Source organism: Pituophis catenifer, unplaced genomic scaffold (assembly GCF_029215685.1).
Source record: "Pituophis catenifer annectens isolate HBS135680 unplaced genomic scaffold, rPitCat1.0.hap2 SCAF_1, whole genome shotgun sequence".
NCBI classification, from domain to species: domain Eukaryota; kingdom Metazoa; phylum Chordata; class Lepidosauria; order Squamata; family Colubridae; genus Pituophis; species Pituophis catenifer.
In genome coordinates, this window is record NW_027256881.1 from 234,246,703 (window position 1) to 234,272,678 (window position 25,976).

General features: G+C 40.6%; 1 protein-coding gene across 1 annotated transcript in view; it reads left to right on the top strand.

The window, feature by feature from the left end:
- Positions 1-3,158: 3,158 nt before the first annotated feature.
- FNTB (farnesyltransferase, CAAX box, subunit beta) overlaps positions 3,159-25,976 on the top strand; it is a 33,154-nt gene continuing 10,336 nt past the window's right edge. Inside the window, exons 1-5 of the mRNA XM_070957176.1 lie at positions 3,159-3,342; positions 19,750-19,814; positions 21,765-21,837; positions 22,466-22,557; positions 25,450-25,596. Coding sequence (XP_070813277.1) covers positions 3,184-3,342; positions 19,750-19,814; positions 21,765-21,837; positions 22,466-22,557; positions 25,450-25,596 — 536 coding nt within the window. The 5' untranslated portion in view covers positions 3,159-3,183. The remainder of the gene's footprint in view (positions 3,343-19,749; positions 19,815-21,764; positions 21,838-22,465; positions 22,558-25,449; positions 25,597-25,976) is intronic.

Below are 25,976 nucleotides of genomic sequence, written 5' to 3' on the forward strand. Positions count from 1 at the left end.
ACTGCGACCGGTCGGAGAGAAAGGAGGAGAACCACCGCAATACGGTGCCTCCCACCCCAAACTCTTCCAGCCGGTGCAGCATGATACCATGGTCGATGGTATCAAAAGCCGCTGAGAGGTCTAACAGGACCAGAACAGAGGAGCAACCCCTGTCCTGAGGCCTCCAGAGATAATCAACCAATGCGACCAATGCCGTTTCCGTGCTGTGCCCAGATCTGAAACCCGACTGGAACGGATCTAGATAAGATGTTTCCTCCAGGAATTGTGGAAACTGTCGCGCGACCACACTCTCAACAACCTTCACCATAAAGCGAAGGTTGGAGACAGGACGATAGTTGGCCAATATTGCCGGATCCAGGGATGGCTTCTTGAGAAGAGGCCTCACCACCGCCTCTTTCAAGGCAGCGGACTTGACTTTTCTGGATTCAGAAATTAAAAATTTAAAAAGTCCAGTCACTTTGGTTAGCATGATAGATGACATATAAATTTTATAATAAATATTTTTTTCAAAAAGAGTTGGGCCTGGTTGATTAGGATACTAGTATTTGGCTAGAACATTAGCACTGTAGGCTAAACTCAAAGTGAAAATAATCCAGAAATCATCTGTGGTAAAGCTCTTCTGTTCAGTTGCCAAGAAAACCAACTGGATTTATTCATGAAATGATCAGAGGTTGAGAGCAACTTGGAAACTTTATAGTACACAGGGAGTATGTTTACTGATCACTAAAAAGTAGCAATTAGGTATGTTACAAACAATCATATCTACATATTATCAATATGTAATAAATGTTTATTTCTGTTTAATATTTAATAAATGTTAAACTGATGAATTTTGTTTTTTCAGGTTTGGGCACATTAAAGTCAATGTCCTGGGGAAGTGAAATATTTACTCACTACTTGTAAGACACTGGTTTATCTGATGTCAGATTTGTATAAAAAATGGCAATTTTGTCAAATGTCAAATGCAATGACATTTGAGCACAAAGATAATATTGGAGGATAAGCAAATACACTATTCTGTAATACTGTGGGGAAAATTGTAGGTCTTGTAGTAATGCTGCCTGATCACATTTCATTTCTAAAGATACCAGTTCAAGGTCTGGCATCTGCCACGTCTTCTTCAATGAAAATAGTGTGTTTGGCTTCTCTAGAATTGTCGTCTAATTTTTTTGTTCTCTCTCTCTCTTTGGTTCTCTTGTTCATTTTTAGCACTCCTACCTCATGGTGTGTTTTAGTTCCTCCATAATTGCTTTCCAGCTCCAAATATATTTTATGTTACTTTTTAATGTTATTAGTGCCATCTTTTCTTCTGGTATCTCTTATTGATTACATTTTGAAAAACAACCATATAAAAATGAGCAATGTAAGCATTAAAACTAAACAAATAAGCAAGTTTACTCATCCTTCTAATAACAGTACCTCAGTCTAGGTGAGCAGTTGTCTGCCACAGCATACATGAGCATAATCCATGTGTGTTGGACTATGTTTCCTTTCCTCCCTTATGCGTGGAAATAATGGGAATTAAAGTCCAACATATCTGGAAGATACCAGGTTGAGGGAAGCAATCAAGGATAATAATACTAATGTCAATATATTTTTAGTCCCTATAAAGTCAGAAATATGAAATGCAGTTCTTAGAGCTGTGCTAAAATTATATTTCTATCAGTTTTGACATTTCATTGGAATTCTGCTTTCTTATCTGTATCAAACAAGGTTACCCTATTCTGAAAAAAAAAATCTTCCATGTATATGAAATCATTCTCCTGGTCTCATCGTGCCTGCAGACAGGGAACAAGGTGAGCTTTAAAGAGCCATAAAACTGGAATTTTACAACTTGAACAAATGGATTTCTTCCCACATGCCACCTGTCTATGCCAGGAAGGAGCTGTATCGCAAAGCAGCCTGCTTAAAGGTTTACAGAAGGCCTAATCTACTGAACATAATAGCTGTGTGAGCAAAAGCAAGCTAAATAACAATTAAATCCTTGGTAATTTGGTTTTTCTTCTTCCTTCTAATATAAATCAGCCTGTGGCAAGGGAAAAAAAATACTCTTCTAATAAGCTAATAAATGGACATACTCTATATTTATATTATACAGTTTAACCATAATTTGCTTGACTAGGGTGTTATGGATAAACAAATATTTTCTTGATTCATGCCACACACGTAATTATAAATTACGCGTTATATACCATGCTGCCATAAAGTATATTTATGAATTTTGCATCATACTCAATTAGATTTAACTGGATTTTTGAATAAAGTATAATTGGCTGGGTTTGCTCAGCACACAAAACCAAAATAAAACAAACTATAGTAAAGTTTAGTGTACTTGTGAAATAAAGTGCACTACACCATAATATGGTTTGTTTATGTGATATAAGCCAGTTTGGTTTACTCAGGAAACCAAGTCCATTCAATATTCTACAATGTGTTGCTACACCCTTTTTGTTTTAATCTAGTAAAAAAAACACCAAACAATACAGGTAGTCCTTGATTTACAACAGTTCATTTAGTGACATTCAAGGTTCCAATGGCATTGAAAAGTGACTTATGACAGTTTTTCACACTTACAACCTTGGCAGCATCCCCATGGTCACATGATCAAAATTCAGATGCTTGGCAAATGGTTCATACTTCTGATGGTTGCAGTGTCCTGGGATCACGTGATCAGCTTTTGCAAACTTCTGACAAGCAAAGTCAATGCGGAAGCCAGATTCATGTTACTTACTTAACAAATGCAATGATTCACTTAACAACTGTGACAAGAAAAATTGTAAAAGCTGGGCAAACTCACTTAACAAATGTTTCACTTCGCAACATAAATTTTGGGCTCAATTACAGTCGTAACTCGAGCACTACCTGTATAGGTTATAAGCAAAGAAGAATTTCCATTCGCTCCACATAGCCCAGTGGAATCGTTTATGGTGTCTAACTTAATACCGGTATTTGGAACCCACTTGAACAGAGAGATCAAACGACACACCACGTGAGGTCGATAGCGAGCCACAAGCTAGCTATTTCACCAGCGCCTGAAAGCAAGGTCAGCAAAACTAAACCATAGCTGCGCGTTGAGACCATTGTCCGCTCCGAGCTGCCGTAGCTGGGTTTTAAGCCCATTACCTCTCGGTCGGATTCGGGTAGCCGGAATTGTTCGTGCGGATTGAGCCCTTTTCTAAGAGCATGGCGGCGGCGGCAGAGGCAGAGATAGAGGTAGCAGGAGCAGCTTCCACCCATCACGGCGGACCCGAGAGAAGGCGCCATCAGTGTGGCGGGAGCGGGGACGCGTATCGGGAGCGGCTGGACGACGACGGAGTTCGGACCCTCACTTCGGCGGAGCAGGTGGGACTGGGCACCGCCTCCGCTTCTCTTGCAGCGAGACTACAACTCCCAGGGTGCATTGTGCGCGGCTTCAGGGAACCCGTTGGCTTTACCGGGCTTAGATGAGCATGCCGCGAGCGCGCGTTCCTCGCGGCGTCTCAGAACTATCCGGGCTGCGGGGCGCGTCAATGGGTTCACCCTCCGTCGAGCGTGCGAGCCGTGCGAGTCCATTGCTGGTAGCCTATTGCATGGGGAAGTTCATGCCGGGTGCCATGTGTGCGGTTCCCAAAGGTTCATCCAATGTCTTCTCCGACTGTGCCGGAGGAACTGGGCCGTACCAGACTCTTGAAACGTAGCAGACTAATTTATGGTTCATTATGTTGCGAATTTACCTGTAGTGGTTATGGTCCAGTCAATGGATTCTGAAAACCCAGTTAATTCAGTAAATCAGTTAATGTATTGTGTGAATACACACACACACACACACACACCCATATTTGAATTCCTTGTCTTCTTCCCTAGAAAATCAGTTTATAAAATCAGAGAACTGCTTTTTTGTTGAGAAACTGCAGGAAACATTTTGGTGGAGCTAAATGGTTAATTCTGAATGTTGTAAATTCACACACACACACTCACCCCCAATACACATTGCTGTTGCCTGTATGTTCCCATGTCCTTAAAATTTGCTGTAGTTTTTGGATAATTTTAGTTTGTTGCAATAGAAACATCAAATAATACATCAGCTTATGTGGATCTATCACTTCATAACGTACAGAATGCATTCATTTCTTTTGAGATAGAAATGTCCACTCACATAGAGCAGTACAGATAGTCCTCCGACTTATAACAGTTCACTTAGTGACCATTTCAAGTTACAATGGCACTGAAAAAAGTGACTTATGTCCATTTTTCACACTTATAACCTGTGTTGCAGCCTTCCCATGGTCACATGATTTACATTGGATGCTTGACAACTGTCTCATATTTATGACAGTTGTATTGTCCTGGGGTCATGTGATCACCTTTTGCAACCTTCTGACAAGCAAAATCAATGGGGAAAGCAGATTCACTTAGCAACCTAAGTGAATCACCAACTTGTGGTGATTCACTTAACAAATGTGGCAAGAAAAGTCATAAAATGGGGCAAAACTCAACAAATTCCTCACTTAGCAACATAAATTTTGGGCTCAATTGTCATAAGTCGAGGACTACCTGTATTAGAGGTAGTTAGAAATAGTCACAATTAGGAGAGAGCAGAATGAAATATAGAAAGTACAGATAGTTGTCATTCAGAAGCATTGGATAAAGATTTTGCATTTAATTCAAGTCTCTCCTTTAGTGACCTTTTCTCCATTCCTGCAGTTATGCCACAGATTCTTTTATTTGAAGATGTTGCAAAAAAGAATTTATTCAGAACATTTTAAATCTAAAGGAAGATTTGCAAAGCTTGAAAATCCCTGGAGTCTAAATACTAACTTCTTTGATAAATTTCACAAACTATTTCTTAATTGTCAAAGCAAAACAATTTTGATAGAGGAAGGAAAATTATGTAACTTTATACATCAGGTTATAAAACATCTTATTTGTTAAGCAGCTATTTCTACCAGTACTTAACTACTGTTGCACTTTCTGTCTTTCCAATCCATCCCTTGATAAGTGATAGGTCTGATTGACTGACAGTACTTCTATGAATTTAGTTTAAGATATTTGATACCAAGGTTAAACAACACAGAGAAAGAAACTGTCTCTGTGCTCCTAGCTAGAAGCTTTTGGGGGACATTCAAGGAAGATAAGTTTCGAACAATAGCTAAAGCAATAAGGGTTGTGGGGGTGACACTTTGACTATAGTAGCTAATACAAAGGCATTCCTTTTACTTGGTGTACGTGTTGAAATATACCTTAGTGTTTTAAGTTGGAGTGAATGGATTGGAAAGGTAGTAATCGATTAAAAAGAAATAGATTCATAGTGTGGAAGTTCAACTTACTTACTGCACCTGACAATCAGAGGACATTGAGAAGAAGATAATAACATGAATTTTGGTGTTCAGTAAATTATAAGCTCTATAATTATTCTAGGTTTTCAAATTGCAAGAATTCAAGCATATGTTTTGTATAAGTTTGCTTAAGTAATGGGAAAAATTTTAAACCAGCATTATCTGCATCTGTAATTCTTTTCCAGGAGTGGAAAATACTCCTAAGAGTTAAATCCTTTTAAAAGCTATTACCATGTTAGGATTCTCTGTTGCTTGCCTTTTCTTAAAGATAACATAACTGCTTCATAGCAGTTACATCAATAAATCAGTGCAAAAAGAATCCTCTCAGTGTGTTTTAAGCATAGAAGATTTATTGTGTTGTATACTGTACTTTTATAGCCAAATTATATTTTGTAGCCCACAAAAGCTTTTATAACACAATAACTCTATTGATCTTACAAGATTCTTTGTGCACTTGTTATAACAGACCAGCATAGCTGTCATTCTGGATTAGTCTGTTCCAGAAAATAAATAAAGCATCTTAAACAACAGTGTCTTGTGAAACCTTACAAATGAATCACTTTATTATCACAAGTTTTAACAGGTCACAGACCATCTCATTAGATATATGAAATATAATCCTGGGAAAGAAGTATTTTGCATACAAATACGCTTAATTTAACTGTTGGGCAGCAGACCAAAATGGCGGCTCTGCAGTGAACCCCGAGCTTAGGGAGGTGATGTTCGACATTTTCATGGGTGTCGGAGGTCAGTTAACCATCTTTTGACCCCCTCCCAGCAAGCCGAGATGTTGCCAGCTCGATAGAGCCGTGGATGGAGCCCGAGGAACAGCTGACTGTTGGGGAGGAGGTTAGAGGACGGCGCGGAGAATGGCGCAATCGGGGCCCGGCTGTCGGGGCCTAGACGGCCGCCAGGGCTAGCGCAGCCAGCGCCGCGGGCAGCAAGGTTGCTGTGGTGGCACCGACGACGATGGTGCCGGCAGGAGTGCCGGGGCAGCTAGAGAACCGCGGTTTGGAGGCAGGCTTGGGCGCCACGGGCGGCAGCGCGGAGGCGGCGGCGATGGCTACGGCGGCGGAGGTGACTGCGGTGGTGAAGACAGTGGCGCTGGAGGCGGCGTGGGCAGCGGCAGTACCTGGAGGCTTGGCTGCAAAGACGCCCCCATTGTTGGTGGAGAAGAGGGCAGCATTACAAACGTTAGGATCCCTCAGTTTTTGAGGGATCTGGACACTCCCCCCCTTTTTTTTCTGAAGCATGGGAGGGGGCTTAACAACTTAATGGGCTGAATGGCCTGAAGATCAAGTTTATGGGGAAGGAACTGAGGATTGTTAGCTGGGGGATGACGGTTGGTCTCCCCCTTAACTGTCCCCCCCACTTATTAGGCTTAGGCCTAATATGGCCACTCAGCATAAATTTACAGCTTTTGATTGATCTGCAGCCTTATTTGACCATTATTTGACCATCTTGTCCTCCCTGGGTTACCCGGATTATTCAATCATTTATTCCATCCTATTACTACACCTTGCTTTTTTCTGAACTAAGCCTCGGCTATCGCTGGTGTCAGGACGGGAGGAGGCACAGACACCAAGAGTCTTGGACTATGGTGGGATGGACCATCTCTCGTTTGACCTTATGACTCTGGTTTGGTCACCTTGAAAGGGCGGCCTTTGAGACTTTTTCCCACCATTGAATAGACTTATTATAATCACAAGACTTCCCATCGTCGTGAGAGGGTGATGATGTCCCGATGTTCTGAAGTTTTTAGCATATTGTCTTCTCTTTAACATCTTTTCCTTCCTTATTTAATCTACCTGTTTTTAACCATCTCTAACACCCTTTAGTAGAAAATGATCCTTCATCACTCTCAGCTCGTTGCTATTCTTTAATGTATTCAACTGTGGAGCTCCTTGCACTGTGAGACTCCCCCCTCTCGCAGGTTTGGCCCTCTCAACTATCGAGGGCTGCCCTTGATGACGGGTTTTGGAACCCCGAGAGGTGGTATGCTAAAAAACGGAGGCTCTGGGGTTTTTTAAATAGATTTTCAGATCCAGTTTTAAGGGGATCCGGGAGAAGGGTGGTTTCTAATAACAAAAATGTGTCTGGGGGGGTCTCTTAAGGATCAGCAGCCATGACATTCTGACAGTCCTGGCGGGTTGGGGGGGTTGGGAGTCGTGGGGGATGCTCGGAGGAGGGTGGGACATTCTATACCTGTGATGGTGGGAAGGGGCAGAAGAAATCGAAGTAGGGGTGGGGAGCATCACACCAGATGCATTCAGATGGTGACTTGCTCCCATACCTCCTGCTCACCCTGCTTTCCTGGGGATATGAGAGCGAGGGACCCTGGTCTCCGTCTGGATTTTGTGAATGCCAGGTCCGTGATGAATAAGGCCCTCCTCATACGAGATCTTATTGATGAGGAGGGTGCGGATCTGGCCTGTATCACGGAGACCTGGTTGGGGCAAGAGGGGGGAATCCCTCTCTCTGATTTATGCCCCCCAGGCTTTCATGTCTTGCACCAGCCGCAACACCAGGGAAGGGATGGGGGGGGGTTGGCAGTGGTTGTTAGAGAAAGTCTGAGTCCTAAGGAGGTCACTGTCCCTCAGATAGGTGGGTGTGAGTCTCTTCTATTGAAGTGGGACCCTGGAGTTCAGTCGGGCTTGTTGGTCACATACCTATCTCCCAGCTATGTTGCCACAGCCCTGCCCGCACTGCTCGATGTCTTGACTGAAGTGGCACTCGAACTCCCCAGCATTTTGGTTGTGGGAGATTTTAATCTGCCTTCGATCGGCAAGTCATCTGAGACAGTCCAGGAGTTCATGGCCTCCATGGCAGCCATGGACCTGACTCAGGTTATTCAGGGCCCAACTCATAGGGGAGGACACACACTCGACCTGGTTTTTCTCTCTGGGCAGTGGATAAATGGTCATGGTAAGGAGGAACTTTCCATCACTCCCCTGTCATGGACTGACCATTCCCTCCTTAGACTGGACTTTCAATCTGCCAACCCTTGCTGCTGGGAGGCGGGACCCATAAAATGGTTCCGCCCTAGGCGCTTGATGGACCCAGAAAGGTTCTTGAAGGAGCTTGGGACATTCCCCACCTCTCAATCCTGCGATTCAGCTGAGGCTCTGGTGGCATCCTGGGAACGGGTGGCTACCGACGCCTTGGACAGAATTGCACCTTTGTGGCCTCTAACCTGACGCAGATCCCGGATTGCTCCTTGGTTTTCCATGGAGCTCTGGGAAATTAAACGTCGGAAAAGACGCCTAGAGGAGAGTTGGAGGTCCTCTCAATCTGAATCTGACAGAACACAGTTAAGAACCCATATTAGGTCTTATCTAGTGGCAATGAAAGCGACGAAATGAGATTACTTCGCCGCTCTCATTGCATCTGCAGAAAACCCCCAGCGGCCCTGTTTCATGTGACCCGCTCCCTCCTCAATCAGGGAGCGAGGGAAGACCCTTTACAGGGCAGAGCTGAGGATTTTGTACAGTTTCTGCACGATAAAATCGCTCAGATCCAGATCAGATTGGACTCTGACTGGGCAGAATCCAATCGGGAGACTAGGGTGGGTCTTGAGAATAATATCTGGATTGAGTTTGACCCTGTTTCTGTCAAGGAAGTGGACAGGATAATGGGCAAACTTAGTTCCTCCACTTGCTTATTGGACCCTTGTCCCTCCTGGTTGGTTTCGGCTGCCAGGGAGGTGACTAGAGACTGGATCCAGGCAATTGTCAACACTTCGTTGAGAGAGAGGAACTTCCCCGCCTCTCTTAAGGAGGCGGTGGTTCGACCTCTCCTCAAGAAGCCTTCCCTGGATCCTATCGTCCCGTCTCCAACCTTCGCTTCATCGCGAAGGTTGTTGAGACTGTAGTGGCACAACAGCTCCCACAATTCCTGGAGGAAATGGAATACCTTGACCCATACCAATCGGGCTTCTGACACGGACACAGCACGGAAACGGCATTGGTCGCTCTGGTGAATGATCTCTGGTGGGCTCGGGATGGTGGTTGTTCCTCCATCCTGGTCCTACTTGACCTCTCAGTGGCTTTTGATACCATCGACCATGGTATCCTACTGCAGCGACTTGTGGGGTTGGGGGTGGGAGGCACTGTTTTACAGTGGTTCTCCTCCTTCCTCTTGGGTCGCTTTCAGTTTGTATGGGCGGGAGGGCAGAGATCCACCCCGAGGCCCCTAAATTGTGGGGTGCCTCAGGGGTCGGTTCTCTCCCCCCTACTCTTTAACATCTATATGAAGCCACTGGGTGAGATCATTCGTGGCTTTGGGGTGAGATATCATCAATATGCTGATGATACCCAATTATACATCTCCACCCCAGACCACCCCAGAGATGCCCTTTCTATGATGTCCCGTTGCCTGGAGGCGGTACAGGCCTGGATGGGCAGAAACAGACTCAAACTCAATCCCTCCAAGACTGAGTGGCTGTGGATGCCGGCATCTCGGGTTTCAGAGGCCCCATCACTTTTGATAGATGGGGAAAAACTTGCCCCCGTTGATAGGGCTCGCAACTTAGGTGTCCTCCTGGATGCTCAGCTGTCCCTAGAAGACCATCTAACAACCGTGACCAGGGGGGCCTTTGCACAGGTTCGCCTGGTGCGCCAGTTGCGCCCTTTCCTGGACTGAGATGATCTTCGCACAGTCACTCATGCCCTGGTTACTTTCCGCTTGGATTACTGCAATTCCCTCTACATGGGCCTGCCCCTGAGATGCACCCGGAGACTCCAGCTGATCCAGAATGCAGTCGCACGGATTGTTACGGGAGCCCCTCGTTATTCCCATATAACACCCCTCCTGCGTGAGCTGCACTGGTTACCAGTGGTTCTCCGGGTCTGCTTCAAGGTGCTGGTTCTCACCTATAAGGCCCTACGTGACTTAGGTCCGGGATATTTGCAGGACCTTCTCCTGCCTGCCTCTCACCGTCCTGTTCACTCACATGGGGCCGCTCTCCTCAGGGTTCCAACAGCGAGCCAATGTCGTCTTGCTGTGCCCAGGGGTAGGGCGTTCTCTGTGGGTGCTCCCACCCTCTGGAATGAATTACCTACTGAGCTCCAGATGGCTCCTGATCTCCATTCCTTCTGTCGGGACCTGAAGACTTGGCTGTTCAAGCAAATAGGCTGACTCTGATTCCGGGTTTTATTATTTACTATTAATTAGTTATTTGGTTTAAAATGGGATTTTATTGTACTTGTTTCTTAACTTGTGTTCGCTGCCCTGAGTCCTTCGGGAGAATGGCGGCATATAAATACATGTAATAAATAAATAAATAAAATAAATAAATAATTTTGCTGACATGTATACATGCTATACATATTGTTTTAAAAGGTATTGTAACTGAGAAATTTAGAATGAGTGGGCATCAACTATATTAATGTCCTTTTCTTTTTTTGTAAAATATACATTATTCCATGTTCAGAGTACCATTTGGTTAACAAAATATTAATTTGGTGGTGATACTATAATAGTTTGTTCCTGAAGACTTTTCAAGCTTGACAATGAAGGGAGTTTGAAGTAGAGCACTTATGCTTGGCATATACAAGCTCTCATTCATTTGTGGAATTAAGCAGGGGCAGGAAAAACCTGTAACATCTGGATAGGGCTGCTCTTTGGTGCTGATTAGTAAGATTAGCTCTCACCATCCTAGCACCACCAAATTCTTTGGGACTGCAAATCAGGGAAATGCCATTCTTACATACCTAAGAAGCACCAGGCTGAGAGCAAAGGTACGCTTGATAGACAATTTAATTTGAGGTAAATGGACTCATGCTTTTTAAGACTATGTTAAAAACCTGAGTTGGTAGTCCTAGTATTATTTTGTATTAATCCCAAAGGAAGCAGAAGTCCATGAATTTAAGATGACTCTCCCCATGAAAAAGAAAGGCTTACAGAGCAAAAATTGTCTGGTTACTGTATTTTCTGCAATTTTAAAGTTATTCTGCCATTTAAAAGATGTATAATCTCGACCCTATAATCTGCATTCATAGAAAAACTTGAAAGAGCCAACCATCTTTCTTTTGTTTTTTTTTGTCTTTTTTTTTTTTTTTTTTTTATTGAAAAAGTTTTTAAAAAAAACAAACATATTTTCCCCACAACCCCCCATCACCCCCCACAACCCCCCCTCCCCCTCCCCGACTTCCCAGAGCAGAACACAAGGTATTTCTATTGATCTCTAACAATAATCTAAATTGCATAACCAATCATTAAACTAACATCCCTAAAAAAAAAATTCTTAACCCCCCATATATAAAATCCCATTTCTTAAACATAATACTTCTAATGTCACTTATATAACGCTTATACAAATAAAAGAAATCATTCATAAGCTATTTGATATTTTTTGGTCTGATACTTATTTTGTATATAATCAATCCATCTTCTCCAGTCCTGTATGTACCTTTCTTGTGTGTGATCCTTCAGATATGCTGAAATTTTAGCCATTTCAGCTAAATTAGTTACTTTCAGTATCCATTCACCAATAGTAGGCAAAAAGTCCTTCTTCCAGTATTGTGCTACCAACAATCTTGCTGCTGTTATCAAGTTCAAAATCAATTTAGTCTCTGCAACTGTACAGTCCGTAGTTATACCCAATAAGAACAACTGTGGAGTAAATTTCAGTCTCTTTTTGAGAATATTCTGGATCACCCACCAAATCTTTATCCAAAATGCTTTGATTTTTCTACAAGTCCACCATATATGATAATAAGTTGCATCATCACAGTCACATCTCCAACATTTAGCTTGCACATTAGAATACATACATGATAATTTTTTAGGATCTAAATGCCATCTATAAAACATTTTATAAAAATTTTCTCTTAAATTTTGTGCTTGTGTAAACTTCACATTTCTAATCCAAATCTTTTCCCAAGTTTCCATCATTACTGGCTCTTGAAAATTTTGTGCCCATTTAATCATACAGTCTTTAACCAATTCTGTCTCAGAATCTATTTCCAATAAAGCATTATACAACCTTTTAATATGCATTTGTTTTTGATCTCTAATTTGTTTTACCAAATTCTCTTCATTTTGCACAAAGCCAGTTTTTTGATCTTCCTTCCATCTAGCTTGAAGTTGACCATACTGAAACCATGTATAAATTATACCTTCTTCTCTCAGTGTATCTAAAGATTTCAAATACATTACCCCCCTTTCCATAATAAGAAGCTCTTTATAAGTAATCACCTCCTGTTTTTGTTCTATACTTATATTTTCTATTGCATGTCTAGGATTTGCCCATAAAGGTATCTTATAATTTAACTTATATTGATATTTTTTCCAGACCCTTAACAAAGCATTTCTTAATATATGAACCTTAAATACTTTATCCACTTTTTTGTCATATAACAAATAGGCATGCCATCCATATAACAAATCATAACCTTCTAAATTCAAAATTCTCCTCTCAGTTAAATTAAACCAATCACTGATTTGTGATAAAACCGCTGCTTCATAATATAATCTTAAATTAGGCATTTTAAGACCCCCTCTTTCACGTGTATCTTGTATAATTTTCATTTTTATTCTGGGTTTTTTCCCTGCCCAAATAAAAGTATTAACACCTTTCTGCCATTCTCTCAGATTTTCATCTTTCTTAAGCACAGGTATCATTTGGAACAGAAATAAAAATCTAGGTAAAACATTCATTTTAATTGCAGCAATTCTTCCCAATAAAGACAACTGTAATTTTTTCCAATTTTCCATATCCTTCTGTACCTTCTGCCAAAGTACCTCATAATTATTTTTGTATAATTTTGTATTTGAAGCTGCTATGTATACCCCTAGATATTTAACCTTTTTAACTATTTCAAAATCTGTTAATCTTGCTAATTTGTCTCTTTCAAATGTAGTCATATTTTTAACTATCATCTTTGTCTTATGTGAATTAACTTTAAATCCTGATACCTTCCCATATTGATTAATTATATCCAATATGTATGGAGCCGACTCTGTAGGTTGAGATAAGGTAATAACCAAATCATCTGCAAAGGCTCTTAATCTATAATCTTGTTGTCTAATTACAATACCCTTCAGTTTTTGTGAATCACGTATCTTATTCAGTAATACCTCCAAAGTCAGAATAAATAATAATGGGGACAGAGGACACCCCTGTCTTGTTCCTTTCTCAATTTTAAAAGCCTCTGTTAAACCTCCATTAACTATGATTTGTGCTGATTGCTGCTGGTATATCGCTCTAATTGATTGTGTAAAATATTCCCCAAAGCGCATTTTCTCTATTATCTTAAACAAAAATTGCCAGTTCAAACGATCAAATGCCTTCTCTGCATCCAAGAATATAAACGCTGCAGGGACTTGGTTATTTTTTTCCAAATATTCCAATAAGTTTACAATTTGTCTAACATTGTATCTCATTTGTCTACCTTTTATAAACCCTGATTGATCACTGTGAATTATTTGTTGCATAACTGGCATTAGTCTATTGGCTAATATTTTAGCAAAAATCTTATAATCAGTATTCAGAAGTGAAATTGGCCTAAAATTCTCCGGTTTAATGGAATTTCGATCCTCCTTTGGAATTAATGAAACAAAGGCTGTTTTCCAAGAGGGTGGTACTCCTCCTCCTAATTGTATCTTATTAAATAAATTTTTTAGTGGTTCTAACATTTCGGATTGTAAGTGTTTATAATAAACAGCTGTTAGTCCATCTGTTCCCGGAGCCTTACCTATTTTTAATTGTTTAATTGCTCCAACAATTTCCTCAGAAGTTATTGGCTGATTCAATCTATCTCTCTGTTCCAACGTTAATTCAGGAATCTCCATCTTTAGATATCTATCAATATCAACATCTCGAATTGCATCTTTGGCATATAGTTTTGTGTAAAACTCCAAAAAAGCCTTTTTTATTAAATTCTGTTGATAAATCTCTTTACCTCTAAATTCTATTTTATCTATAATACGTGATTTCTGTTTTTTCCTCATCGTGTAAGCCAACCATCTCCCAGGTTTATTAGCATTGCAAAATGTGTTATGTCTGGCATATTGTATGCTAGTTGCTACTTGCCCCGCCATTAACATATTAAATTGCTGTCTTAAAATATTAATCATATCTTTTGCCTTTTTATCTCCTGGATTAATTATAAGTAATTGTTCTTTCTTTTTAATTTCCTCCTCTATCTCTTTCCGTCTATTTTGTTGTTTTAATCTATGTTTATTATTCAAAAAGATTAATGTTCCTCTCATATAAGCCTTACACGCATCCCATACCATCTCCATCGATGTTCCTTTATTCATATTATTAATAAAAAATTCTTTCATTTGTTTTTTAAGCTCACACAGATTGTCTTCATATCTAAATAAATTCTCATTTAGCCTCCAAGACCTCCTTTCCCCTCTCTCCTGCTCTAATTCCACCCAAACTGGGCTATGATCAGTTAAAGTTCTTGGACATATCTTCGTACTCTTCACCCTAGAAAAAAGATCGTTTGTAATTAATATAAAGTCAATCCTCGAAAAAGATTGGTGCCTGTCTGAGAAAAAAGTAAAATCACTCTCCAATACGTTCCTTTCTCTCCAAACATCTCTAAGCTCCATATCCTCCAAAATATCAAAAAAAGATTTAGGCAACTTAGCACGCATGGAGATCTTGGAAAGACTTTTTTTATCTTTCTGGGTATCTAATACCCCATTCCAATCACCCATTAAAAATAAGGATCTATAGTCCCATTGTAGTATTTTAGTATGTAAAAGTTTGTAAAATTTATCTTGTTGTTGATTAGGTGCATATACTCCAATTACAAGCAGCTTCCCACTCTGTGTTATTAATTCAATTGCGATATATCTACCTTGAGTATCAGCCTCAATTAAATTGGCCACTAAGCCTCTTTTAACATATATTACTAGGCCGTTTTTCTTTTCTGGTGCTGATGCCACAAAATGTGTACCTAATTTCGAATTTATCAAGTACTTTTGATCTGAAGATTTAATATGCGTTTCTTGCAAACAAATAACATCGTTCTGAAATTGCTTCAAATAATGAAATATTTTCTTTCTTTTTTGTGGAGAATTTAAACCGTTAACATTCCAAGATAGAAATTTATTTGCCATCTCTGGGCGTTCCAAGCTTCGAGAGCATCAGCTGAACCTCCTCCGCCATTTTAGACTTCGGCCTAGCTCCTCCCACAGCTTGCGTTTTTTGGGCTTGTTGAGTTGGATCTTGAGGCTGTTGCGCCATATGTTGTTTATAGGTAGCCCTTGTCAGTCGTTGATCTTTTGGCAGCTGAATCATCGTTAATGACTCCAAAGTTGGTGGTGAACCCCCAGTCAGTAATGGATCTTCTTCCAGAATAGCTCCTCCAGCTAATACTTGAGCATAGGTTTGTGGTTGCCCTCCATCTTTCTCTTGTTGAGTAATTTCCAATTGCTTTCTAGCACCCCCTGGTGAGGGTGGCCTTCCAGCCTTTAAAACATTGGCATAAAAATCTTTTGCTTTTCCAACTGTGTTTAAGCGATGTCTTTGCCCAGCGTATGGCACTATTATCCCAAATGGGACATCCCATCTGTACTGAATTTGCTGGTTTCTTAGTTCGTTCACCAAAAAGCCAAACTGCTTTCTATCTCTTAACATTTTAGGAGGAAGCTCTTTCAGGACCACCAGCTCTTGTCCTTCCACTTTAATCTTATTTCTATAAGACGCTTGCAAAATATCATTTCTAACTCTCCTTGTTGTAAAATAGATCACCACATCTCTTGGTAGCTGCTTTTGTTTTGCCAGCCAGGAGTTGACCCTGTAAATTTTGTCCATTTGAATTGCCACATCTGCTGGCCTTTCTGGAATCAGCTCTGCTAAAGCATTGGAACAAACATCTTTTAAATTTTCACCACTCTTTTCTTTCAAACCTCTCAGCCTCAGGGCAAATTCCATTGACCTGTACTGTAACATAACCATCTCGTCATCCACTTTCTCTGTCTGTATCATAACCTCTCCCAGTTTAGTTGCAATCTCCAAATTAGCATCATCAATTTCCCGCACTCTCTCCTCAATCTTTAACATGTGAGTAGCCAGTCCTGAAACTGCAAAGACAATATCATCTCTTATTTCATCATGTTTTTCCTCCACCACACTTGTAAGTTTCTTTAACTCCTCTGAAAATCCTTTCATCATTTCTGTCTGATTATTCAGGGCACCCATTATAAATTCTTTAAGGTCTTGTGACTGTGTATCAGCCGGAAGTTGTTGTTTTTGAGTCACTACAGGGGAACCTCCTCCCCCTTTAGAAGTTGGTGGCTTTAGTTGTTTAGCAGCCATTTTATTTAAAAAAAAGTTTTCCTTTTACAGCCAGAAAATCTTGTAAACAGTCTTAGAAAGTATATTCCAAAGTTTTTCCAAAATAAGCAATCCTCTCTTCAAACTATACTCAAAGCCCAGTAGTTTTCTCTTCAGGCAGAGGGCTATTAACAAACAGTTTCCCTTTAACTTTCACTTTCCCTTCCGCCCATAACAAAGGCTTCCTCCCAGCCTCCAGCTCCAGAGAGCTCCGTTTGCAACAATGTATTCACAGAGTTAAGTTCTGTTTCTCTTAAAAAGCTTGCACTCTTGCTTCCGCTCTGTCTGCCTTGTTGAAAATCATTAAAACTCACTGTTTGCCGGCAGAATTGGACGCAGACGTCTTGCTCTGAAGACAGAGGCACCAGCGATCCGGAGCGATGGGAGGGGTGAACTGGGGAGCTCTCACCCTCCGAGTCCCTGGAATTAATCCAGTGACTATCGGGGAGCTCTACCCACCCCCTCCGGCTCTCCTCTCCTCCTTTGCCCGAAGGAGAGTTTTTTCAAACCGCCGGACAGCTGTTTAGCGCTGTCAGGGCGGTTTTTACAGATCGGGTGGCTGGCGGTCTATGGAGACCGTCCTCGACGTCTGCGGAGCCACCGGAAGTTCCCAACCATCTTTCTTAAATCCCTGAAGAGAAGCATGTTTAAGTCAGGATACACATAGCTGTCAAAACAATTCTGTATTATCCAGTGTGTTTGGATTCTATGGCCTACAGTTGAGTTTAGTTGCTCTTGTTTCCCTTCTCTATACTGTAGGCCAGAATGACAATTGCCTGAGATACCTCTGAGATAGAATCACTGTCATCATTCCAGAAGATCATTCCATGAAAGAAGAGAATATTTTGAAAAAATTTAAGGCAAGAAAATATTACAAGGCAACCTGCAGAAAAATGCGAATAGAGTGTTTCTTTAATTGGAAAAAATTAAGACCAGTTATAGAATGCAATTTGAGCTTTCCCAGAAGATATATATTGCTTGAGCAGACAACAGATGCTCACAAATATCTTTTGTTGGTTTTGGCTTTTGCCTAACCTGTGTTTGGGAAAGCAAGGCTGGCTATTATTTTAAAGCAATGAAAATTGGGATGTACATATCCCTTTATGGCTTTTGAATCCCTAATTGTGAAGCCTTTCATTATCTATACCATCCAAGTTTTGAATGACATGTTTTCTCTCCTGTCCATTTACCATTTCTATACTCAGGTCAGTCAGTTCAGTAAGGAACAACTTAAGGAACAGGAGGAAGAGCTGCAATCAAGACAATGGTCAGATAAAAGGAATCTGTGTCCAGGGCAGAAATGTAATTTGAGAAAGTGTCTCAGACATGTTCCTCCCAAATTCTCACAAAGATAAGGGGGCAGGGTGGAGGAATAGGATGCATTCAGACTTCCAAGGTTCTGTTACTATCATCTTATGGTAAAAGTAGTAATACTGTAGCTATTGTGTCTTTAGTTTCTAACTTTGGTTTAGTTTGGAGATCTGACATCAAGTTTCCCTTGCTCTGTTTCTTTATCCCTTGTTATGCATCTCAGAGAGCTTAGGTCCCAATGTCCAACTATTTTTTTTATAGAAGCTTCATAGGTGTGTTGTTGTTTTTTAACCATTCACTGAGAACTAGAATTAAAGAATTTTAGAAGAATTCTGGAGCCTTGTAATAGAATATAAATAACTTGTCTCCTTGATTGTTCATCTCACTTCCTCTTTTAGGCTCTAGATTTTAATGTTGGTGATCACCATAAAGTGCTTTTCACCAACGTAATAGCCAGCATCTGATTCAGTAATATGTAGTATTGTAAGGTGTGCTATAGCTAGTTTGGTCTAGTCCAGGGGTCAGCAACCCGTGGCTCTGGAGCCGCATGTGGCTCTTTCATCCCTCTGCTGCAGCTCCCTGTTGCTGGTCAGCTCCACAATTGATAGGGCTTTCGGTTAGGACAGGTAGAAGAAAAAGGACGCCGCGCTAGGAGGAGACTATGGTGGGGGAACCAACTTCCAGTTGGCAGAGGAAAAAGGAAGCCGTGCTAGGAGGAGACTTTATGATGGGGGAATCGGACTTCCAGTCAGCAGAGGAAAAAGGACACCGCGCTAGGAGGAGACTATAATGGGGGAACTGGACTTCCGGTTGGCTCCAGAATTGAACTGGGGCTTCTGGTTAGGACCTTTGTGGCTCTTTGAGTGTTTAAGGTTGCCAATCCCTGGTCTAGTGGTTAAGGCACCAAGCTAGAAAGCAAGAGACCATGAGTTCAAGTCCTGTCTTAGCCATGAAAGCCAGCTAGGTGACCTTGGGCCAGTCACTCTGTCTCAGCCCAACCCAACCCACAGGGTACTGAAGGGAGAATAGGAGGAAGGTATGTTAATATGTTTGCTGCCTTGAATTACTTATAAAAATAATAATGGTGGGATACAAATAAATAAAAATATAAAAAAATAGCTACCATGTTGAGGGGATGCCAGCAAACTAAGCAGCAGCCTTCTTCAGTTGAGGCAAGAAAAACTCTGGCAAATTGCTCTTTAATTTGCCATGGAAGTACTTCTTTGTAAGTTTGCTCTGTTGAACAACCAATAATATAATAGAAACCCTGAACATTAAATTTCTTTCTCCCTTTCTAAAGGAACAATAGACTGCATCATTTTTATTAGTTTGAAGAGTCATTTGTTCTACTTGAGAGCATTCTTCAGTTAATGTTTCTTGCTAGTACCAGTGTTACTATTAATATTTTATTTTCTGCCATTATATTCAAGTAAAATAAATGCTACGTGACACATTTTAGTGCTCCTAAAGAATTTACTGCTAGCTTTTTTCTGCTATCGTGTTCCACTGGAAATGAGACATCATAGGATTCCTCAAATAGTTTGATCCTAGAAGTATTAATTAAGATTGTGGAAAGCCATGTTGATACCAGCACAGTGTATCAGCATGGAAAGTGTCTTCTGCACCAGTGGAGAAGTGTTTGGGGTGCAAAAGACTCTACCTGGGTGCATTCACAGTCATTAAAACACTTCTGACATGTTATGCTATGACATCATGGTACTGCAATGTGATGATTGACCTCCTTATATAACAATTATTGTGCTAATTTTACTGCTTTCTTTTTCCATGTTTTCTGTGACTCTTCTTTGTCCCCTTGGCTTGATGCAGACAAAAGTGGAGGATATTGTTCAAGAAGTTTTTGATGTTTACAAGAGAAATCATCACGACACCCAGTAAGTTATTGTATTCATGTTCTTTTTCTTCTATATACAGTTTAAAAAAACCATAAACTGTTAAGGACTTTGGATCTTGAATTGTGCTGGCTTATCTGTTTTGAGGAATGTGTTCCTTTTATAGCAATTTCCTGCCCTTATTTTTATACCTGTAGGTTATCTCTTAATCCTACAAAGGATCTTATAGAGGAAGATGCAATTGGGGGCAATCATGGGGGCAAGATGGGGAAGGATTTATGTTTACGTATCTAAATATTCAAGCATATATAAGTGCATGCAGCTTTAATACTCACTTGTGGAATATTGTATGGCATTCCATTCATTAAATCTTAGAGAAACATCATGAAGTCACCCTTGTTGTTTTTGTGTTGGATGACAGTGTGTTGTTCTGAATGGGAGCTTTTCTTCCAGTGCAAACAACAGAGGGGAGGAAACTCCACCCCAGAGCCTTCTCATCCTCATCTCTACCTCTTCTCCACTTCTGTTTCTTATTCTTTTTAAAACTTTACATAGTTAGCAATTGTGGCTTAGCCAAAAGAAAAAAACCCTCCCCCAAGAAACAGACAGGATAAAAAGCTTATGAAATCAAGCACTTCACTGATTATTTTTTTGTCATCTTGGGTTTATGCATGTATGTACTTGATCTTTATATTATTATTTGAAATCTTCGCTCTGTAGGAATCTGCTTTCTAGAAGACTCTTGCCTGATCCACAATATTACTTTGATTCACCCTTCAGTGACCTGCCTATTACATTCATGTGTCTCTTTCAATCACATATGTTCACCTTGGCTTATTTTTCCATTTTAATGTTTTTCTCCCAGATGTTTCTTGATTTCAGAGAACACTCTTCTTAGTGAACTTGTTTTAAAATCTTTTATACTGGTTAATTATTTAAGATGTTTTGTAATAATACGGTAGCAATCAAAACCACTGTTAATCATTACTATTGCAATAAAATGGCAAGAGGTAGAAATTATTTTGTTATCCTTCAGGTTTATCCAACAGAAATTAACCGACAGTTTGACACAAATTATTTTATTGATGCACCACATTGCACTATTAATTTATGGCAGGATTCTCAAACTTTACAATGACAAGACTCCTTAGATTGCTTTCCCTTCATAAAAAGAATGAATGACTTTATTAGGGGTTGGGCTGGGCAAGCAATAAATCTACCACCTGTTTTCTCTACAACCTTACTTTGTGAGCACTACAGGTAGATTAATCATGTTTAGCTTTTCTTTACTATCCAACAAAACCTTTTTAAAAGTTAAAATATTTAAAATCATGAATGAAAGTTCTGAAGGCGTCAAAACTATGCTTGTAATTGTGCACTGCTCCTCATAACCTGAAATGGTTGCTTACTTCTGGTCTCAGCAGTCTTTTGGATGCTGACCAGAATGTCCCATTATATTGACCTTGGTTTGATCTAACATTGCATTAAGACCTTGGTTTGATCTAACATTGTGACTGCATTTGCACATAATGAGAAACCATATGGCTAACTAATGACTGAACAGTGTAATCGTATATGCTGTTCAGATTAGATCCCTTGGCTTCTCTCTCTCGAGAGTACAGTTAACAAACATGGATAACTGTCACAGTTTGCATAGTGTAATGTGTGAGCGTCAGGCCAGATTTATTCCAGTAAGCATAAAACCAGACTCCTGATTTAAATCAAACTCATTTTACTTGTTTGTAGAAAGATAAAGCTACATTGGTGTATATTGGTAAGCCAGAATTCATTTTGTGTGAAGTGGCCTGGTAGTTGCTCAAGGAACACATCCCTAAATACAAACGCATCACATTCCATATATACACTTATTTATGGAAAATACAGGTTATTCTTTGTCCTTTTAATTAACTGAGTGACAAGCAAGTCTGTTCATCACTCAGATGGTACTCTGTAACTTTGCTAAATTGTATTATGTTTCGGTTAACCCATCAGGTATGTTTTGCAACAAGATAAACATTTCCACTACTTGAAGAGAGGACTGAGGCAATTGACTGATGCCTATGAGGTAATTTTTTGCAATTTGAACCAAATGTATATTTTTTTCCTTATTGATTATGTTTGCAGTTTGTTGGTTTCTAATAATAGATTTGGCCATGGACCTTGGTACTCTTTTCTTTTGCTTCTACCTTTACAATTTTCAGACACCTAAATATTAGATGGGCTAGAAGAAGACAAATTGAGTTCTATTGGTTGGCTTTATTAGGCTTGTCCTCTGTTAGCTCCTTCAGCTGGAGGACCAACCCCCTCTAAAATTTCAAGCTGTTGCTCCCAGAAAGACCATGAGAGATAGGAATTCTGTGAATTGCAGTCTCAGCACATCTGTATAGTATCAGACCTGGGGGGGAAAGCTCTGTGGGTTAGTTACTTGTAGTTTTTGCTTTGTCTATACTATTTATAGTAATAAATAAAAAGAGAGGTTACCATGAAGTTATTACTGAACAAATCATAATGATTTTTTGGGCGCTGTCGGAATGCTTCCAAGTTCAAGTTCTTTTGCCTCTTAGATGGGCTGTTTGCTTTTCAGTACTTTTGTTCTGATAAAACCTCCTGCACAAAATAGTCTCTCATTTGAGGCAAATATAGTACTGTTTATTGTGTGAGATTTGAACAGGTGTAGCTCTCTTCTTTTGTAGTGTCTGGATGCCAGTCGCCCATGGCTGTGCTATTGGATCCTGCACAGCCTGGAGCTCTTGGGGGAACCAATCCCAGATTCAATAGCATCAGAGTAAGTTTGGTTTCATCAGATGTACTTTTTCTTTAGCATTATGGGGACTTATGCAGAAATTGCACAATGTACAATATGTGATATAGGAACTCCTATTTTGAAGATTGATTTCCTTAAAAGTTTCTAGTCCTCATTGAAGATTTTTTTAAAAAATCCAGTTAACCTCTACGGTAGAAATCAAGAAAAGTTTCATCAAAGCTTTGGATTCTATGCATCTTTAATTCTGTTTTTTCAAATAAGCTACTCATAAAGTTACCTAAATTAAAATTAGAAATTAGAAAGAGTCTGGTGGCACCTTTTCTGATTAACTCATTTTATTAAAAAGCACAAGCTTTCATGGGCTTCAGTTCAGTTCATTAAGTGAAAAGAGTGGCTATGCTGATGTAGTATTTAAATTGGGATGAGGTTTCGGGTGAAAAAGACGAGTGATTATGCAGAAGCAGGATGCATGTGAGACAGATTACTAGTATCTTATCAGTAAATAATTGTTTAAAGTTAAAACTCAGCGTTCACATAGGAGAAATAACTGGTAAGTGTAATGTGAAGTGGAGCTCTGTTCCACTACATTTAACATTTCTGCGGCAAAAAAATGACTATAGACATTAATATTCTGAAATCTTCATCAGCTATGCAGAGCACATGACTTTCTGAGTTAACATCCTATTGTCCACGCAACACATGTCCAGATTATTTTAAAAACACAACAGTGCATTGTCTCATTCATTTTGCTCCAACAATGTCTTAATAATTTGTTCTTGAGTAGAAGCTTTTAGTAATGGGCTTAGATCAGGGGTATCAAACTCAATTTCATTGAGGGCCGCATCAGGGTTGTATTTGACCTTGGGGTGCCGGGGTGGGCGTGGCCAGCTCGATGTCACTCATGTCAGGGGTGCCTGTGGAGGCCTGAGCACTCTGCCAGTGAAAACGGACTCCTGAGCTCCGTTTTAGGCTGCAACAGCCTCCTGCAACCTTCTGCCAGTGAAAACAGAGCTCGGGAGGGCCGCATGCGCTCACCGCTTGCATGCATGCACTCACGCACTCCTTGCCACTCACACAGAACCATCCAATCTCTTCCCCTTACATGCTGGTCCAGAAAGGTTGGTAGCCTCTGCGCTAGCCCTTCCCAAAACCTGCCCTGTAGAGGTCCATCAATCATTTGGGACACATTTTGAGGGCCCTGGAGCTGCAGCGAGATGGGGGACATTTCCCCTCAGTGCTACTCACATGTTCAGTCCCATCACCATCGGAATCCTTTGGCAGTACTGTATACTGTATCTAAAACCCTGACACACAGGAAAACTGATAAGAACCATGAATTTAAAGGGTAAGGATGCTCTTGAGTTGATTTTGATCCCTGGAAACTGTAAACCCGTGGTTTCCTTGGCAGAGTTATGGAAGTGGTTTCCCACTGCCTTCTCTGGGATGCATTTTTCAGTTTTTCAATCTTTCGGTATCCCTGGAATCCTTAGGAAGGTTCCCCACCCACACAACTGGGTACAATTCAAGGTTAACCTGCTTAGCTTCCTAGATCATCCATGATTGACCAGCTACTGCAGCCTATCAAGGCTGCGACTGCATTTGGACAATAATTAAGCTAGTTTAATATGATGAGGATGAGTCACCTTGAGCTTTGGGCATATGTCTCATCTCTGTCCTTGTTTTAAAATAACTGCAACTTGTGTGGTCTGAATCCTAAATTATGGTTCATTTTAATTTCATGAACTCTGCTGAGAAATTGGTCTACTTTGACAAACTGTAATTAAGGTAGTTTAATTCATAGGAGTATTATTTGTTGAAACCTGATTAGATCATAGCAAGTGATAAGGTTACTCTGAATAATTAAGGGAGAGAGTTCAGAAATCATATCTGACCAGAACAAAACCGTAGTGGAAATCATGCAGTTAGCTAAGTAATCTTGATGAGAGACAATCCTTGAGCAGGTATTTTAGTTCTTCAACCACTGTACATTTCTCGTCTTGTAGGAGCGCAAGATGATTATTTTGCACTCCTTTTCCCTGCTTTCTTCTTTCTGCAGATCTTTCCCCTCCTGTAGAAGGCAAACATTTTATAGTTTGAAGGGAAACCAGAACGTTCCCCCCCCCCCCCCCCGATGCACTCAGGCATCTTATCCTGCCTTTGATTTTCAGGAGCAACCGTAAAGCAACCATAAGCTGCATTGCCCAAGGGGTGTCTCCCTTGTGTTTTTTCAGATTTGATACAATCAATTGGAGATATAAATTCTGTGTCAGTGGAATATAGTGGCATGAGAATGATGTTAAAATTTGTGCTAGAATAAAAATTCTGGACTTTTTCCCCCTTAATTACCTTATGATGGAGATAACATGACAGGAGGGAGACATTTATTTATTTATTTATTTATTTATTTATTCATTCATTCATTCATTCATTCATTCATTCATTCATTCATTGGTTCGATTTATATGCTGCCCTTTTCTGGAGACTCAGGGCGGCTTACAATGCGTTAAGCAATAGCCTTCATACTTATGTATATACCTGCTTAGTAGGGCTTTCAGCCCCCCCTAAGCAGGGTTCTTTTTTATACAAAGTCAGTTTATTGCCCCCACAATCCGGGTCCTCATTTTACCTACCTTGAAAGGATGGAAGGCTGAGTCAACCTTGAGCCTGGTGAGATTTGAACTTACAGTAATTGCAGCTGGTGGTGCTATTTAACAGTAATTGCAGGCAGCTGGGGCTATTTAACAGCACTTTAGTCTGCTGCGCCACCAAGGCTCTTGAAAAAGTCTTGAATAAAAGCTGTTTTCAGAAATGGGTGTACTGGAGAGAGTTTTAGCAAAACTGAACTATTGAGAAAACTTAGCATTTGCTGCTTGTTACAGACTAGTCTTGCCTTTGCCTTTCCTTGGTGTGTAGTGTGTGCCAGTTCCTGAGCCACTGTCAGAGCCCAAACGGAGGCTTTGGAGGAGGACCAGGCCAACACCCACATCTTGCTCCAACGTATGCAGCTGTGAATGCTCTCTGTATTATTGGCACTGAAGAGGCATACAATGTTATCAACAGGTAAAATCATAGCTCAGAAAGGGATCCAAGGGATTGTTAATTCCATTCATGATATAAGATGTCTACAGTATCCCTAAGAGATACTACTATTCTCCCAGGCTTCCCTATTTCACTTAATGTAGAGGAAATGACAACTGATAAGTGAGCAAGAAACTATTTTCTTCTACAGACTTTGCCAACAGATGCTCTTTGGCAACTAGAGCCCATGTAGTGGTTGTATTCAGCTGGTTCGGACCAGTTCGGGTAAACCGGTAATGGTGACCATGGGTGGACCCGCCCTGGCGCTATGCTGTCCTTACTTTTTTTCTAGGCCGCGCACATGTGTCCAAGCTGCACACGCAAGCAACGCCCATGTGCGGAAGGCCAGGCACATGTGTGGA